The 18078-nt window shown below is 36.0% G+C and overlaps 1 protein-coding gene across 7 annotated transcripts in view; it reads left to right on the top strand.

Moving 5' to 3' along the window:
* The window catches only part of LOC306870608 (calcium/calmodulin-dependent protein kinase type II subunit gamma-like), a 77378-nt gene that overhangs the window by 24629 nt on the left and 34671 nt on the right, over window positions 1–18078 (top strand). For 6 of the 7 annotated variants that reach the window (XR_013784282.1, XM_079417985.1, XM_079417984.1 and 3 more), the window contains exons 7-13: window positions 8036–8138; window positions 8268–8351; window positions 8993–9087; window positions 9611–9733; window positions 9842–9925; window positions 10011–10053; window positions 16992–17029. Coding sequence is in view for 6 of the 7 variants with exons in the window: in XM_079417985.1 (XP_079274111.1) it covers window positions 8036–8138; window positions 8268–8351; window positions 8993–9087; window positions 9611–9733; window positions 9842–9925; window positions 10011–10053; window positions 16992–17029 (570 nt within the window). In the remaining variant the exon portion in view is untranslated. Of the gene's footprint in view, window positions 1–3765; window positions 3839–8035; window positions 8139–8267; window positions 8352–8992; window positions 9088–9610; window positions 9734–9841; window positions 9926–10010; window positions 10054–11741; window positions 11838–16991; window positions 17030–18078 lie in introns of all 7 variants that reach the window. The other variant, XM_079417986.1, reaches the window with a different exon arrangement.

Raw genomic sequence — 18078 nt, 5'->3', positions numbered from 1 at the left:
AACTCTTTATTTTAAGCTGTGCTTCTTACACGTTACATGTATTTACTATTGCAATAACAATAAATTATGCATAATTACATGCAAGCCTAACACCTAACCATATAGTAAGTACTCGTAGTTAATTAATATTATTCAGCACATAAATTTATAATTACACTGTAACAAGAACACTTGAACTGCAAAGTGTAACTGCAGTTTTACTTCTCATTGAAGATTCTTGCAAAAGTTAGTGCTTAAATTGCTCTCTATCTCATGAAGGGTTGGAGAAGAGACTCTAGACGTTAGTACAGGGAATAAAGCTAATATTAGAGAAGGCAGCACTGAGTTTCGGTACGTTTTTAGACATTTTAATGTACACAGTTCTTTCAAATGGAGATTTTGTGCTGAAACACAGTGACACTTCCTGTCTCACCCCTACACATACACACAAAATCACACAGTCATACACACATCTTCTCTTGCAGTCCAGCCATGATCAGCAGCTGACACTGGGGGAGGTGTGGAGAAACACACGCACACGCTATGTTGAATGCACAAAACCTTACATGCTTTTAATATCTAAATATCCCTCTATGCATTCATACATTTAAAGGCAGAGTAAACAGACAGATTCACTCTGAGAAATGGGTTTATTCGGAGACGGTCTGTCTTGCATTTGACGTGACCGTATGTCATGCAGCACTTTAATTTACAGCCCTGAACTTTACTGCCATGCCAGAACTTTACACACGTGCCTGTAAACTCATGCGGTGCACTCTGCACATGGATAATAATAATCACAGCTATAACTTTATTTATGCAGCACTGTCCCTATCAGTAATGTTCATGCTCAAAGTGCTGCATTAAAACTTAAATACAGTCATTAAGGCTAGATTGCTTTAAATAGCTTCTAGTTTTATGTAAATCTAATAATTTATACCGTTTTGACTTTGTAGGGAGAGAATGACATCATCCTCCAGTATGTGTGAAAGAAGGTTTTTTCTTTCAGATTAAAATGGATTTAAATTAAATGCAGTATTTTTCAATTTGATGGTAATGTGCAATTCGTTTTGGATAAATTAATCCTAATTGGAATTACTACATTGACTTCAAGGTTGGCAGTGTCAGAATCAAAGCTTAAATCCAAGAAAATATCTAAACATCGATCCCTACTTGTATGTCTTTCAATCTGCAAAATCCTAATATAGCAGTTATTCCTAAATAATAAGAATTTACATTATCTAAATTTGCTTCTCACAAGAATGTTAATATTGTTTAGTTAAAGCATTTGATCTGTTCAGAATAAACTTAATTATTAATTCTAATGAAATTATTGCCTTTTTATGTATTGATGCTTGGTAATACACTACAGTTAAAAAATGTGGGTTTAATTGTTTTTGAACGAGGTCTCTTTTACTGTAGAACACTAAAGTAAACACTAATATTGTGAAATATATTACAATTTAAAATGTAATTTATTTGTGTGATGCAAAGCTGTATATTCAGCAGCTATTTATAGTCATCAGTGTCACACAATCCTTCAGAAATCATTCTTATATGCTCATTTGCTGCTTAAGAAAAAATGAAAACACTTGTTTCGAAACCCCAATACCTTTTTTCAGGATTCATTGATAATAGAAAGTTCAAAAGGGCAGCATTTGAAATAGAACTATTTTGTAACATTATCAATGTCATTACGGTCACTTTTGATACGTTTTGTGTCCTTGCTGAATCAAAGTATTAACTTCTTTCTAAAAGATAATCTCACTGACCTTTTGCAAGTCGGATTGTAGCTTTAAAGATTTCAATACAGTTAATGTCATTCACAGTTACACCATATCACACACACACTGCTCTCTCACTTTTCTTCACCCTCCATGTGCTGTGTGATTGTTGAACAGCTATAGCAGCCCTCATCTTTTTCTTCCAGCACTGAATGATTTGACTCATGGGATATGCTGTATATTGGAATAGCTTTGACCTAGAGAGCCATTTACAGCATTAATTGATTTACCCAATTGATGTCGCCTTTTCCTCCATCGCCGACCTCAGTCTCCCTCAGCGTATTATCACTTGGGTGTTGGATCTGGGTTTGGGCTGTTAAATACAGAAAGCATCTTTCGCCCTGGTGTAGGCTGTACCCGTGCGTAGCAAAATCCAGGGGTCTCTTGGCAACCAGCTCACATGCATGTGCACGTGTTGCTGCTATCCTACGCTCCTCAACATGCACTCAAACTGCATTACACTCTCATGACACTATATTTATGATAGACTGCATAGATATACAGCTGTGTTACTCTGTATGAAGTACTTTAAGGTTTAATTTCCAAAACCCTCTGTTACTGCCCTAGGGAGGAGGAGAGGAGTAGAGCTGCAAGCAGCAATTAGCAGAATCCAGAGGGTATAGGAAGCTGCCGTAATGTTGTAGATGAAATGGACTTAGTGTCATGTCTTTGTAATTGAAATATTACAGTGTTGCAGTGCTGTATTAAACAGCTTTAAATGTATGATAATGCACTGATTATGCTTATTTACCTATGTATAGGTCATGTAAATAATGGTGCAAATCAACATCATGAATGGCCCACAGGTTTTGAGCTAGTTTGCAGTTTATTTCAGATGCTTATTTCAGAAGTGTGCATGTTGTGCACGCTTGCTTAAATTTAGGAAAAGAAAGTGAAATACTTACACTACTGTTCAAATGTTTGGGGTCAGTAAGATTAAAAAAAAAAATACAGTAAAAACTACAGTAAAATCAGCAATATTGTCAAATAATGTGACAATTTAAGTAACTTTAATTAAGTAACTTTACATTAATGTAAAGCTGAATTTTTAGCAGCTGTTACTCCAGTCTTCAGTGTCATATGATCCTTCAAAAATCTTGCTGCTCAAGAAACATTTCTTATGGGTGTTGACAACTGAGATACATTTTTTTCTGGATTCTTTGACGAATAGAAAGTTAAAAAAGGCTTTTGTAGCAATGTACAAGTCTTCACTGTCACTTGTAATATGTCCTTGTCAAATAAAAGTATTAATTTCTTTCAGAACAATTTTAAATGTTCTTACTGACTTTAAACTTTTGAATTATGGTGTATGTGAATGCAGTTTTGTTGCATATTTGGCTTGAGTTGATCTCCGATCCATTAGGTGAGCAGTTCATGAGGAGATGAAAAAATATGAGTCTTATGATGATTATTATTATTAGTAGTAGTAGTAGTAGTAGTATTATATTTATTTTAAACTAAAATCTAAAGCTGTGCATAATAATAGGCCAGTGGAAAAGCAATAGGGAACTGACACTTGATTTTTAAATATTTGAATCTATGATCTGTTTACCACTTTTACACTGAATTATAACAACCCAATCTTTTGTGAACCATTATACTTTGCCGTAATTAACGGGACCGGTCCTACATATGTTGACGTTAGAAGATAAAACAAAACTCTCAAAAGACACAATGCATTGCCTCCGTATTATAATGTTAATAATATACCCAATTTTAGATATATCGCAATTGAATGAAATCATATTAAACAAGTTTGCTTATTAATGTTTTGCTTTCTGTTGATGCTGAAATCCACCTGCGGTTTTGTTTGTGTTTTTATTTCGGTTATTATTGTATGCTAATATTTAGCTACGTAGAGGCAAGGCTTGAGTCTAGAGGGAGACACCCTGCCCCTTCCTTTTTACATTTTTACATGCCCCAAACACCCCTCACCCCTGGCCTGTGCACGGGACTGTAGCGCTGCTCAGACTAACATGCGCCCCCTGCTGTTTGCATGCAGTCACTGCATCCAGCAGATCCTGGAGGCGGTGCTTCACTGCCATCAAATGGGCGTGGTGCACCGAGACCTGAAGGTAAGTGACTGTTGTGATGTCATCGCTGTCCTTCCAGTGTGTGAACTTGTGTATGTGCTCATAAAAGGTGGTATGTAGAAATCCGTGCCTACCGCTGTGTCGATTTGACTGACGCAATTGCTGATAGGCACTTTTGGTCTCCCTACGAAAATGGGGGAAAATAAGGTTGAGAAATGCATGGGAGGTCAGTCTGATATAACACAGTGATAGTGCATGGCTTACGTGCAAGTGTGTTGCTGTGATAAATTCACTTTCATGAATGTTCAGGTAAGACTGCGCTAATTGGACTGACATTGATTTTAGTTTATCAATCAAGATAAATGTCTCTTTTAGTGCTCCCACTAAAATATCTGTAGTAATATAAATAAAAATAGACCAAATTTAATTAACTATGACAATATAACTCTAATCTAGATTGCTTTTATTGACCAGAGAGTCAGTGTAGATATCAGGGTCCCAGTTGCAGTCATCATGTCCAGGTTTGAGTGCACTGCAATGGCATTTGACTGCTCCCTTCTGACCTTTGACCTTCTCTAAAACACCGTGTGCTTCTGGGAAATGTTGTTCCTAGACGTAATTCAACTACTGTCAGTCTGTCACGCTACAGTACCTGGCATGCTTTGCAGTCAGATTACAGTGCGAACCGGCCAGAAATTAGCCTAGGTTGCTTATCATAACTGCCAAAAATGTCCCATGCCTTCTGTATGAACACATAGTGAACGCTTTGCGGCTTGCCGGCGAAGAGAAGCCGTTTCGCAATGCATGCTGCATGTTTATCTGTTGATAGCAATCTTGTAAATTGTTCTTAATGTGGTTTGCTCATTTGTCTTGTTTGTATGTCTCGTATGCATGTATAAGTGGTTTGATTGTGACTTGTATATCTGTAATGTCATTTTATAAATACACATTTGTCTGCAGGTTTTCTTCAAAATGCACAGATCTTTTTGAAAACTGTGCATTTTCTATTGTGTGCTTTTATTGACATGTCGAGTCACGAGTCAAAGAGCACATGCGAAATTACATCCAGATGTATATCAATAAATCAGGTGCTTTAAACCGACTTAATTAGCATAGGAATATGAAACCAAAATTTAAGTTGCTGTCATTTAGCTGAAAACAGAAAGGTATTCGTAATGATTACATTTGTGTGATTGGATAATTGAACTCTGTATGCTGTTCAAGCTCAGATGATAAAAGTAGTTCTTTGGTACAAGTCACCTCTCAGTATTTCCAAATTATTTTGTCTGAAAGCAAAAATTTTTTTTTTTTTAGTTATAGCCGAATATTGGACCATGAACGCTTGACATACCTCCCTAGTGCAACTGCAACTAGTTATTTACATGTAGTAATGTCTAGATCTGCGATAGACTTCAGCAGATGTTTTTCAAAGAATTTAGGTTATAATTAATGTTAGAAAACCAAAACCAAAAATCGAGTGCCAAGTTCTCGGGTGATAAATGAAACCAGTTCTAAGTTCTTCAGCAACAAGCCGCTGGTTTTGTGGATAAAATATAATATGTATCACTCTTTACAATTGTTACTCTTGAATCAATGATTTTTGCATCCAAAACATTTTCATTTAAAACTGCAAATACATTATTTTTTAGATTTTTCAAATATTTACAGTTGGTTGAAATTTTGGTGCATCGCTAGATTTAATCCATTTAGCAGTGTCCAGAAAAAGAAACCAGGTAAATGCTAAAAACAGCATTGCTGCGGTCAGCTCCGTACTCTACTCTGACAGTACCAGCACTTTGGTTTCACACTATCAGTGTCTGCCCACACTGGAGTGCCCTTTTGAATGGAAGCCTGGGGCACGCGCTCTTCAACAGCAGGAATCTGAGTGGGCATGACAGGAATGCCACTGCAGAAAAGAGCAGCGATCTTGCACATACACACACAGACACAATAGCACATGACACATCTATCAACACCCATGCTTTTTTGGATTTTACTGAGCTAAGCAAGTAAACTAAACCAACTCAAGCCAATTTAAGCAGTGCATCCAGCTGTGTTTGTCAGTGTATGCATATATATATGTACTTTGATTCATAGCTGTGCCCATGCCGATGAGATTTTTGCTAGGAAGTCAAGTCATAGATTTCGCTGCAGAGGTTATACGCTCGTGAAAGAGCATTGGAGAGAGATTTTGGCAGGTCTTCTTTACTAGATTTGTTCTCAGAGGGTGCTGTTCATTAAAATTCCTCCCACTACTGAGCTTTAAGGCTGGGATTAACTGCTGGTGTTCCAGCCCTCAGCAGAGCGCATGTTTAACCCCCTTTTTTTTTTTCTTTTTTTTTTTTTTGGAAGCACTCTGCATTAGCTATGCTATATGAGTGCTGCTGAGAATGGAGACCAAATCTAGCAAATTTTAATGAAGGGATGGTGGTGAGGTGATAATGAGCATTATGGAACAGAGATAACAATGTAGAAAAGTAGTAAATACCCCCTAGCTCAAAATGAAACGTTTGGGAGCCAAATTTGCTCCTTAGATGTATATGTAAATGCCTCATTAGCGACTGTTTCGATAGGCCGCTGTATGCAAGACGTCCACCAAATTGGAACGGTCAAAGCTGGTCTGCGAGCACTTGAGAGTAGAATCTGCATCTGCAACCAAAGTTACTCGCATGTATTAATATCTCTATGATTTTCATAGGACTTGGGTTATAATTATAAATGTTCGATAATTTTATGCAAAAAAAAATATTGGTTGATGGTCTTTTAAATGTTATTGATCATCAGAGAACCCTACTGTCAAATTGCTCTTAGTTTCTAATGAAAGCAATGAACTATTTATATGAATGAATGTGAACGAATATACATATAAACTAGAGCTGCACTATTAATCATTTAAAAGATTGCAATATCGATTCAAACACCCATGCAATCTTATTTCTAAATGACAACGATTTCTCTATTAAACCTTGATTGCATTACATTTTCACCACTAAGTGGCGACTAGTGACTGTTAAAAAATGCATTAGTCACTGAATCATTCTTTCAAGAGATTTGTTCACAACTGCTGATTCATTCCGTAATGAAACAAGTAAAGTAGCCTATTTATGTGAGTCATTGAACTATTCATTGAAATGATTCATTCAAATTAATTAATCATTTTTTATAGAATGAGGTAATTTAACACTGTTGCAGAAAATTACATTTTATTTTGCTTAGTTCAGAATCGTGACCTCTATTTTTTTAAAAAATCGTGATTCTCAATTTATCCAGAATCGTGCAGCTCTAATATAAACCCTTCTTACTATTATTATAGTTGAAAACATTTATGGTTAATATTTTTGTGGAAACCAGGGTACATTTTTTTTTTTTTTTTTTTCTTAAAGATAGAAAGCTTGAACAAAAGTGTTTATTTGAAATAGAAATATTTGATCAAATTATAATGTATAACAATAAATAAGATCTCTACTGCCACTTTTGATCAATTTAATCCATCCTAGCAGCTTTAAAGTATTTTTATTATGATGATTTTTTTAAATAATTTTAAAATAATAATTTTAACTTTTAAAACTCCAACTCTTAAATGGTAGTGTATATATTTTTGTCACAGTTTTAATAATTTTAGCTGCAGTCTCCAACATGAATAAGAAAGTGAGGGAAGTGAATGTTAGATCCACCAGACCCTGCAATGCAGGAAATCTGGTGCAGTGCTTAAGGTGTGTGTGACTGTGTGTATTTGGTTTGTTAGCCTGCTCTTATAGATCGGTGTTGCTAGCCCTATGATTTATCAGATCGTGTCGTGTGTGCTAGCGGAAGCATCGGGAGGCACTAGAGGGGATATCACATTATTAGCATCCATCAGTGACAGAGAATAATGAGGCTAGATAATCTGGGTCAGTTGGGAGGAAAACACACACTCACACGCACACACTCTTATTACCAGTGAAGACAAACATAATTTTTTCCCCTGCGTTCTTCATTTAGAAGCAGTCTGCAGTTAGAAATTCTTCAGCTAATATCACAGAATTAGATTTGGGAGGTTGATTATACACAGCGTTAAATGTGAGCTGGTTTTATGTTAAAACCATGTGATGGCTATCTGATTATCTATTTTTGTTGTGCAGTGTGTGTCAGCATGCACAGTGTGTTTGTTACTGTGAAGTGTGTGTGTGTGTGTGTGTGTTTGAGGCAGTAAAGTTGTGTGTTAAGGCAGGAGAAATGTTGTGTTCATTGTCCCCTCAGCCAGAGAATCTGCTCTTGGCCAGTAAGTGCAAGAATGCCGCTGTGAAACTGGCCGACTTTGGACTGGCCATTGAGGTGCAGGGAGACCAGCAGGCATGGTTTGGTATGTAAACATTGCAAACCTGTGGGCTGATATAGAGAGACGCTCACATGATTTATCACAAACACTTTAGAACTTGATTGTCCTTACTGCTGATGCTTTTATTGTCACATTTTACCGGGCATTTTACAGGATTTGCAGGGACACCAGGTTACCTGTCCCCTGAGGTGCTGAGGAAGGAAGCATATGGCAAACCGGTGGACATCTGGGCTTGCGGTAAATAAACTCAAAAACAGTGACAAGCACATGCTCATTCTGAAGAAATTGCAAGATTTTTCTGTGCTGTCCATCAAAACTAAGCTGCCTGCTGCCTTCTTCACTGTGCTGAAAAAAAGCTAAGCAAAGCTGGTCTCCTAAAGCTGGACTCCTGTCTTGGTCAAACTGGTCTGGTTTAAGATGGTTTTACATATTTATGTGCTTAATAAAATACTATGCAATTGTACTTTTGGTATATGAAACTGGTATACTTAAATTGTAGCAACTAATTTTGTACTTAATGCGCTTTAATTGTGCGCAAGTAGTGTTTCAGTCCAAATAAAGATACACTGTATATTTGATTGCGCTAAAGTGGAACTATTACAAATATACTTCAGGTACACTTTAAATATCTTGCATTTAAAGACTGATATTATACAGAGATCATATAACCCTTATTAATAATTATATTAAAACACATTTACATCAGTAAGTCTGAAGTGATATGTTATTAAAAATGTTAATGGATTTGAAGTTATACTTTGTATGAAATAAATATATTGTAAATAAATGATGGCATAGGTGGCTATACTGTATGCAACTGCCTCAAAAATGTTAATAACAACAGAATGATATTTTTTTTTTAAATTCTCTCTATTAAGGTGTGATTCTTTACATTCTGCTGGTTGGATATCCACCTTTCTGGGACGAGGATCAGCACAAACTTTACCAACAGATCAAAGCGGGAGCTTATGATGTGAGTTTAACATCTTTTCAGTTTTTTGTGAAGATAGTGTATTTCAAAAAATGTTTTAACACCAAACTTTGCTATGATGAAATGTGTTGGTTTTCACATTATAAAAACATTTATCATCACAATTTTGGAATATCACATTGAGAATTGTATTAGTTTAACTCAAGATGGCACAATGCATTTTTATCACTTAAAGACATTGTTTGTCTAATAGATTGCTCAAATTTGAACAGGTAAGTCAGAACTAATTTCAGTATCATTTTACATGGTTCTGTATGGTCATGGTTCCCAAACATGTGTTTGGGAACATCGATTAATACTCATTGTTGCCCGATATGGGCCATTTTGGCTGAGCCAGACTTGTGTATCTGCATATTACCAGTTCATGAAATTGAGAAATTTTGACAGGTAATTTGTTTTTCTTAGAGATGCATGAGTTTGAATCAAAAGTTTTGATTGCAATGCATGTTAACAGAGTAAAGTTGTAGTTGTAGAATAATAGTCTTTTTTATTATTTATTTAATAGTTTCCATCTCCAGAATGGGACACAGTTACTCCTGAAGCCAAAAATCTCATCAATCAAATGCTAACCATAAACCCTGCCAAGAGAATCACTGCACAGGAAGCTCTCAAACACCCATGGGTCTGCGTACGTATTCACCGACCTGCACATGCAGACATATAAACACTTAAACAAAAACAGCAAAACATGGGTCTAGATGTACAGTAAAAATCTTTTCCCTATTTGTTTCCATAGCAACGCTCTACTGTGGCTTCCATGATGCACAGACAAGAGACTGTGGAATGCTTGAAGAAGTTCAACGCCAGGAGGAAACTCAAGGTGCGTTTCATGGTCACACACACACATGCTCGCTCAATGCTAATTTTACACACGCAGAGGTTATATTTCCTCTCTCTCCTCACAGGGGGCCATCCTCACCACCATGCTCGTGTCACGGAACTTCTCTGGTAAGTTACTCGGGTATGATGCAGATGGAAATGAACATTTGAAGGGTTTTGATTGACAGATGAGTGTTTTCTGATCTGTTCTGTGCATGTTCTTATGGTTCTCCAGGGAATCGTCTGTGTGTCTTTTAGATCTCCACTCCATCTTAATGTGCTTTGTTGTCTGTCGTGTGTTCAAATAAAAGGATTTATAGAATTATACATAGACTTTGTGGCCCTAACAAGTATTTAGAGACTTAAGCTGTACTTAAAGTTGTATAATGTTATTGCATTAGATATCAAACCAAATGGCACCTAAAAATAAATAATGCAATTTTTTAGCGTTTCTACTATTGCGGAATTAACAAAATGTAGCGTTTTAGCAAAATAAGCTAAATAAAGCAAAATAATCACAAAAAGTGCAATATTATGTAACATTATTGATGCAGTAGCGTGATAAACAAATATGCATGAATGAAAAAGTAAAGTTTAAAAAAACTACATTTGATTATTCCATTTCTGTAGTATTTTCTACCAGAATACTAAAACTATTTGAAAAATGTTAAGTAGTCTCATTTGTATCTTTGTCCTATTGTTTGCTTCTTTGTTCTTATTTAAAAATAACAATAATTAACAATAAAATAACAATAAATAAAAATAATTAAGTTTTGTATCAGAAGTGGATAAGAATTGTTTTCTGTCATTTACATAGTACATGTAGTGTCATGCATAAATGCTAAATGTGGTATCGTTTAAAAAAAAACAATGCAAGATTTCTGTAAATTACTGCCAAAAAAATCTGTCATTTTAAGTGCAAAAATCAAAAAAAGAAAGAAAATAAATGTGATATCCTTGTGGAATTGGCTAGAATGTTTTCTCAGAACCAAGACCCCCATTACTTTTACCAATTACATTTAGAGTGTTTCTCAGTCATACAACAACATAGTAAATTATGATGAAAATGTTATTTTTGGGTGAACTATTTATAACATTTTACTTTTGTACGGTTATCTTTAAATAATTTTTAACAAATTACCACTTCTAAATGGCACTTGTGTCAATATCTAATGTGATGTTCATACATTAAGTGTGGTTGAAGTGTCCACATACTTTCTTGGACCACTCTCTATATACTTTTACTCTCAGCCTACTACTTATGTACAACCTATTCCTCTCCATCTCCCAGTTTTCATGCTCTGACCTCACAGATATCATGCATAATACAAAATAACATGCATTTCTAGTCTTCTCACTGCACACGGAATTTCACTCTCTCTGTCAATTCTCCTTTATTTAACTGCACCCTCAATGGGAATTCAAATGTCTATAGTAGCACTTTCTGTCTTTTGATCTCATCTGTGATGTCAGGGCTCTGCTTGTAACCACTAGATGATGGTCCAGCAGAGAACGTTGATAAAACTGTGTGGTTTTGAATGTTAGGAGGGATGATTCCCTCTGGGTCAGAGTCTTGTCTTTGTTGTAATGAAAATATGACTCTTGTTTGAGTGGGGATAGTTTTGTTACAAGCCACCTGTCTCAAAGAAATAAAAAAGAAAATTGGTTTGACGTGTTCTTATAACTGACAGTTTCTTCTCCCATAGACTAATAAATGGTTCTCTTTCACTCTGCCCCCTTCCTCTTCCCTCTCTCTCTTGTTGTTCCTCCCTCTCATTTTGTTTGTGATTGTTTGTGTGTGTGTGTGTGTGTGTTAGTGGGTAGCAGGCAGACCACGGCTCCCGCCTCGGTCACTGCGGCTGCGGCTGCAGTAGCCGCGGCTGCAGGCACCACAGCAGGGCTGGTGGAACAAGGTAGCGCCGCCCTACAGGGCCCAATTCCTCTGACCCTTTCTGTCTGTACACTCCTCTCTCCGTATTCCTCCCATTCCTTCTTTCATTCCCATTTCTGTTTTAATTTTACTTTGTTTTCCTTTGAAATTCTAGTTATTTCTTTTACTTTTTCTCTCTTTTTCCCTTTTCACTTCCCATATAATTTCCTCCCATTTCCTATTTCCTTTGCCCTTTTCCTTTTCCTTTTCATTTCCCTATTATCCTTCCTTTCCTTTTTGTTCTTTTCTTTTCTTTTTCATTTAATTAATTAGTTTTCCTTCCCTTTCCTTTTCCTTTTCCTTTTCCTTTTGTTTTGTTTACATTTCTTTCCATTTTTATTTTCCCTTTTCCTTTCCTTTCCTTTCCTTTCCTTTCCTTTTGCAATTTCCCTTTTACTTCCCTATTAATTTCCTTTTCCTTTCTTTTCCCCTTCCTTTCCATTTTCCTTTCCTTTCCAGTTTCCCTTTTACTTCCCTGTTAATTTCCTTTTCACTTCTTTTCCTCTTCCTTTCCATTTTCCTTTCCTTTCCAGTTTCCCTTTTACTTCCCTATTAATTTCCTTTTTCTTTCAATTTCCTTTTCCTTTGCTTTTCCGCTTTCTTTCCATTTTCCTTTCCTTTTCCTTACCCCTATTCCTTTCCCATTTCCCTGTTTACTACTCTAATTTGTCTAATTTTTTGTCATTTTTCACCTTTTTTCAGTTTCTTTCATCTCTTCTATGAAAGAAACCTTTTTGTTTCCTCTCCCATCATCCTCTTGTTTCCTCTCTGTCTCTCACTAGTCCCTGATTGTCTCTGCATGGGGCTAAAGCATGCACGATGACTCACCCTCTACCTGTCTTACCTGCTGTTTCTTCCTTTTCTTTCTTGTCCTCCACACTTTTGTGTCGTTTTTCATCTCCTTTCTCTTGCAGTTCATGTCTGATATCTTATGTATCCACTTATTGGTTGCCTCCGCTGTCTGCCGTCATCTGTCATCACCATTTCATTCATCTTTTATTTATTTTACAGAGGATCTACACCAAGATCCCTACATGATGAATGTATTGTCCCTTCCCACTCTCTTTTTTTGAGTCCTGTTCTCTCCATCATTTCTTCCTTTCATACAGTATGTGCCATAAATCACTGCCTCTTCCTTTTTTTCTGGGTTATTCTTATCCTCCTCCTCTTCATCACTTTTCTTTGCCATTTTTATCTGACACCCATAAGCCATCTTCACTTTCATCCTCTATATTCTTCCTTACTTTACTCTGTCTTTAATATGGTCTTTGAAGTTGAAGTTCACCCCTCTTTCAGGGGGTGGAACAGTCTGCCTGCTGTTGTGCTGAATGCTGCATGGGAGGTTGGACTAATGCATGTTCACTAACTTGGGGGTGAGATGGGCTGAACGGATCTGGTGCACTTGTGCATGGTCAAAGCTTCTTGACAACTGTACTTTTATTTTAATGTGCTCCTTTTTTCTTATTTAAGGGACATGGACAGAATGTAGAATTATGTAGAATTTAATTTAACATTATTGAAAGCTACTGGATCCACAGTATGAGGGGAAATGCACAGTTTCTCTTTTTGTTCCATATTAGATTCATTTGTTTTATTTTACAGGGTTTAGCCTAGAGCACTACACTTCACCAAGTATGCAATTTATCAAAGTTAATCTTGAGCCTACATGCCTGTAATTAAACATTGTAGTTTCAGTTTGACCAAGAATATTGTATTTTGAATCTTTTTCTTGCCCTTTACTTCAGTGACATCCCCTCCAGAGCTGATACAAAGAAAATCAATCGTTGCTAATCTGTCACAAAACAAATCAATGCCAGAGCAAGCTGCTCAAATAATTTTGTTTTTATTTTGATCAGATAGGAAAAGAAAAGCAGAAGACAAAGTACAAGATAGTTTAACATTTTCTTGGTCACTATGTTATTCCCATGCATACAGTTTGTTTCGTACTTTTAAAGATTTTAAATTGTTTAATATTAATAATAATCATTGTCCATTGTTGTGGACACTAATATAGTAATCTTTATAGTTATCATCCTTGGTGTGAACAGGCCTTTATTCAGAAATGTGTGCTCCAAATTGTAGATTGACTGACCGTATTGTAGATATTTTTCAGCTTTTTAATTTTATTCAATATCGTAATATTTATTTATTTGTTCCAAAATGGCTTAGAATGATGTTTTTCTGTCAGTGAAAGCATCATTTTGACCAATCAGTCGCTGACATTTAAGCTTAAAGGTAAATCGTGATTATTTGGAAATTCTTGATTTATCTAATCTGCTGCTCTGGAGGAGAAGCTTGTGGCATTGTTTTGCCGTTACCTTTTTTTAGAGGGCAAAAATTGATTGAGGTTTAAATGTTTTTCAGCTTTTCCTTTTGTTTTTTTTTTTTTGTTTTTAACATAGTGCATCATGGTAGAAGGGTTGAGCTGGTACATTTAGCGAGTGCTGTGGCTCAATGTGAAGGCTGTGCTTCATATTTGATGCTCCCTCCACATGCCTGCAATCAAATATTTATGTAGTGCTGCCTCTCTCTGTTGTCCTTCTACTGTCCCCAGCCTGAGCAACCAGACTACTGCACTATAGGCAGTTACACTACATATGGGACTGACATCTGGATCATTCCAAATCCTCATGTTTGACTTTTGTATAGTGCATATGAGAGATATTTCTAAAATATGATTTAGGTTGTAAACAAGTATGTGGACACCCCTAAGTTTGGCTGTTACAGTGGAAGCTGTTATAACAGCAAAAGGGGATTCAACTCCCTATTTATGCCCATAGTTTTGAAATCAATGCTCAAAAGGTGTAAAAATAGGTAAGGAGTTCACATACTTTTTGTCATGTCGTGAAAAGCTGCATTATCATTAGACAATAATGCTCCGTTTTGCTTGCGCAACTACATTGCACAAGATGCATTAAAATTGTCAAGATAATGTCAATATTTTTATTTTGTGTAAATATATTGTAATTAAGTTAACTTATTTAATGTAAATAATAATGTTTCCATATGTGTTTTTAAAGCATTAAAGAACAATTGAGGACTAGGTTTTAGAGTAGTGAAACTGCTTATACAAAACAGCCTGGCACAAATGTATTTGCCTGCTATTTTTTGCTAAACCTTGTTTGTGCTGACTCTCTGCAATGTAGATCAACTCTGAGAAAAATGATGGCTGTACTGAAAACAAGTTGACATACTTTTTTTGTTCTTGAGCCTCCATATACAGCTCCATAGATAGTCATTTACCGTCAGCGTTCGTAGAGACAGCACTCTGGTATTTTGACCTCTTCTCCATTGCTCTCTCTTTTTCTCTCCATTCTCTCTTGCTCTCTTTCTCTTGCTCTCTGTGTTAATGGCAAGGTAAGGAGCTCCACTCACTCTAGAGTATTAGATGTTACTTCACTACCCGTCTTTCTACAGGGACGCATGCTCATTTCTTCTCACTGATATCTTTGGGCCACCAGATGAATGGATTGGTGGCCCAGATACAGTTCTAGGAGGATCTGTATCAAATACCAACCTTGAGTGATCCTGTTTTTCAGTTTATGACCAGAAGTGCAGCGTTAGGCTTAATATCTTGTGAAACCTCTTGCTATGTTTTTTTTTATTGCATAATGCCTGCTTACGGTGACTGAGCTGTGGGATCGTTTTACAAAATGTTCTAAATGACAGGGTTTTTGCATTAAACAAACTGTACCTAGATCAGTTGAAAGGTCAAGATATCCATCAAGGTGTACAAGTGGGATTTGAAGACTTGAAGACCCCCCCCCTTGGATTTGGATTTGAAGACCCCCCCCCCCCCAAAAAAAATCTGTTTTGTTTTGGGATTGCTTACAGTGCCATGTTTGCAGTATTAACACTTAAGTGTAGAGAATGAATAAAAATGCCATCTCCTGAAAATCTATTCTGTGCTTTATTAATAGACTAACCAACTCTGGCTGTAAAAGTCTTTGAGCAAACAGACTTGCTAAATGAGTCTGATATGAATGTGATGGTGTTACTGTGATTTAATGCTAAAAAAAATAAGTGTTTGAATGAACTGCTTCAAAGGTGCTTGAGAGGGGCTGTTTGCATATGCATTCTGAATATAAAATGGTGCAAGAACCTGCAGTGACAGATAGTGATTGTGTCAGATGCTTCTTTTTACTCATGAATGATGATTTATATTGATTGATAAGTGTTGTTCACCATGATGCTGTTCAAATGCTGTTTATTTATATATTATGTAATTATCAATCCTAATATTTCTTAGATTGAAAAGTTCCTCGGTCAGCTACACTGTCTGTTTGGGAAAACCTGAAAACAAATCAAAAAGTAGTTAAAAAAAAATGTACGCAGAGTAATGAGATATCTGTGACAACATTGTTTCTGTGATAAGGAAGCAGATAAATATGTATAGCTTCGTGGATTTTTCTACCACATTTTTTCCTATAAGACATAAACAATATATTGTATTTTATTTTATTTATTTATTCATTTTTGAATTAGACAACGGGGAACTGTTCAATCTTAGAGGCCATGAGTGACACTTAATAATAAATAAATAATTTGTGGACGTTATACATACAAGTGAGACTTTTTTCAGGATTATTTAATAAATTGAAAGTTCAAAATAACTCAATTTACTAACTCCAACATTTTGAATAGTAGTGTATAATCATATTCATATCTACATTGACTGCTGATCTAATAAGAATTATATAATGAATTGTTTATGACACATTAATGAAGTTTATTATAAAGTGTCATTGGTAGTAATCTGGCTGTATCATGTATATAAGTAGGCCAACACAGAATCTGTCCTTGCAGCACTTTCTGGATATTATTGCATAATTTGAATTGAATCTCCTGCCTCTTTTGAGCTTACCTGATAATTAAATTATTTACCAGTAAGAGCCTAGAGCTCTCAACCATCTTTAACATATTTTACTACATTTAAATCCATTCCATACAATTCTCCCCCAAAATGAGTGCAGAACCCTGTTTGGGCCTAGTTATGGTTTACAAGATTATAGGTATGATTAATATCTGTAGTGTTATGTTTCATTTTAGGAAATATAGCCTGTCCGGCGGGTTAATTGACATTTTGTATTACGGTGTTGCTGATTTAACGTCTCTGTCTTATTTCCTCCCATTGTAGCAGCCAAGAGCTTGTTGAACAAAAAAGCAGACGTTAAGGTAAGAAGATCCGTTGAACTTCTGACCTCTGTGACCCAAACATGACCATACGGCTTCTTAGTACCTTCTCTCTTTTCACTACTCTGTTTCTCTGCCCTGGCTAATCTGTCAGTGCTTGCTGTGTGTGTTTAGAGTCTGTTCTTTATTGCATGATTGTGTTGTTTTTATACATAAATGTAGTTAGTTCATATAGTGTTTGATGTGTGGTTATGAGTGTGTATGTTTTAGGATACAAAAGTCTAAAAACGTGATCACTGACATCTAAAATCAAGTCAAGTCAGCTTTTTTACAGTATTACGTCAAAGCTGTTTTACAGTATTAAACAGGAAAATAGTGTCGATATTGCAAAGGCCGATAGTAAACACTCAAATTTCCAGTTAAAATCAGTTCAAGTCGACAGTATTGCCTGAAATTAAGTGTAAAATCACCTCATTAAACAATATTTCAGTATCATTTCAATTTAAGGTCCTTGCACACTGATGACTTAATCATCCTTTCCTATCAAAATGCTTGCTACGGATGCGAAAATACAGGAAATCGCACCTGATCCGAATTTTTTATGACGGACGAAGGTTTTGTAAATGTGATCGTCACAATGTGTGGTCGTATTTATTTTTTAACATGTGACAATTTCAGACAAGAATTTCGGACTCAGTGTGCAATGACCTTAAATCGAGTCAAACTCTCCTTAAAACTGCTTTCACCTTACTTTTTTTACTTTTACTTTTTATTCATTTAGCTGACGCTTTTATCCAAAGCGACTTACAATTGCTATATATGTCAGAGGTCGCACGCCTCTGGAGCAACTAGGGGGTTAAGTGTCTTGCTCAGGGACACATTGGTGTTTCGCAGTGGATTCGAACCCGGGTCTCTCACACCAAAGGCATGTGTCTTATCCACTGCGCCATCACCACCCCCACCTTACTGACATGATTGTTTTTTTTAAAGGGTAGTTCATCTACTCAATACACATGTAATTCTGATTCTGATGTTATTGTTACATTAAACACTAAATGAGCTGAAATGAGCTTAGCACAAAATGTTTAAAC

Source organism: Barbus barbus (assembly GCF_936440315.1).
Source record: "Barbus barbus genome assembly, chromosome: 6".
In the NCBI taxonomy this organism is placed as follows: Eukaryota; Metazoa; Chordata; class Actinopteri; order Cypriniformes; family Cyprinidae; genus Barbus; species Barbus barbus.
The sequence above is the reverse complement of the archived record's forward strand: the minus strand, read 5'-3'. Positions and strand labels throughout refer to the sequence as shown.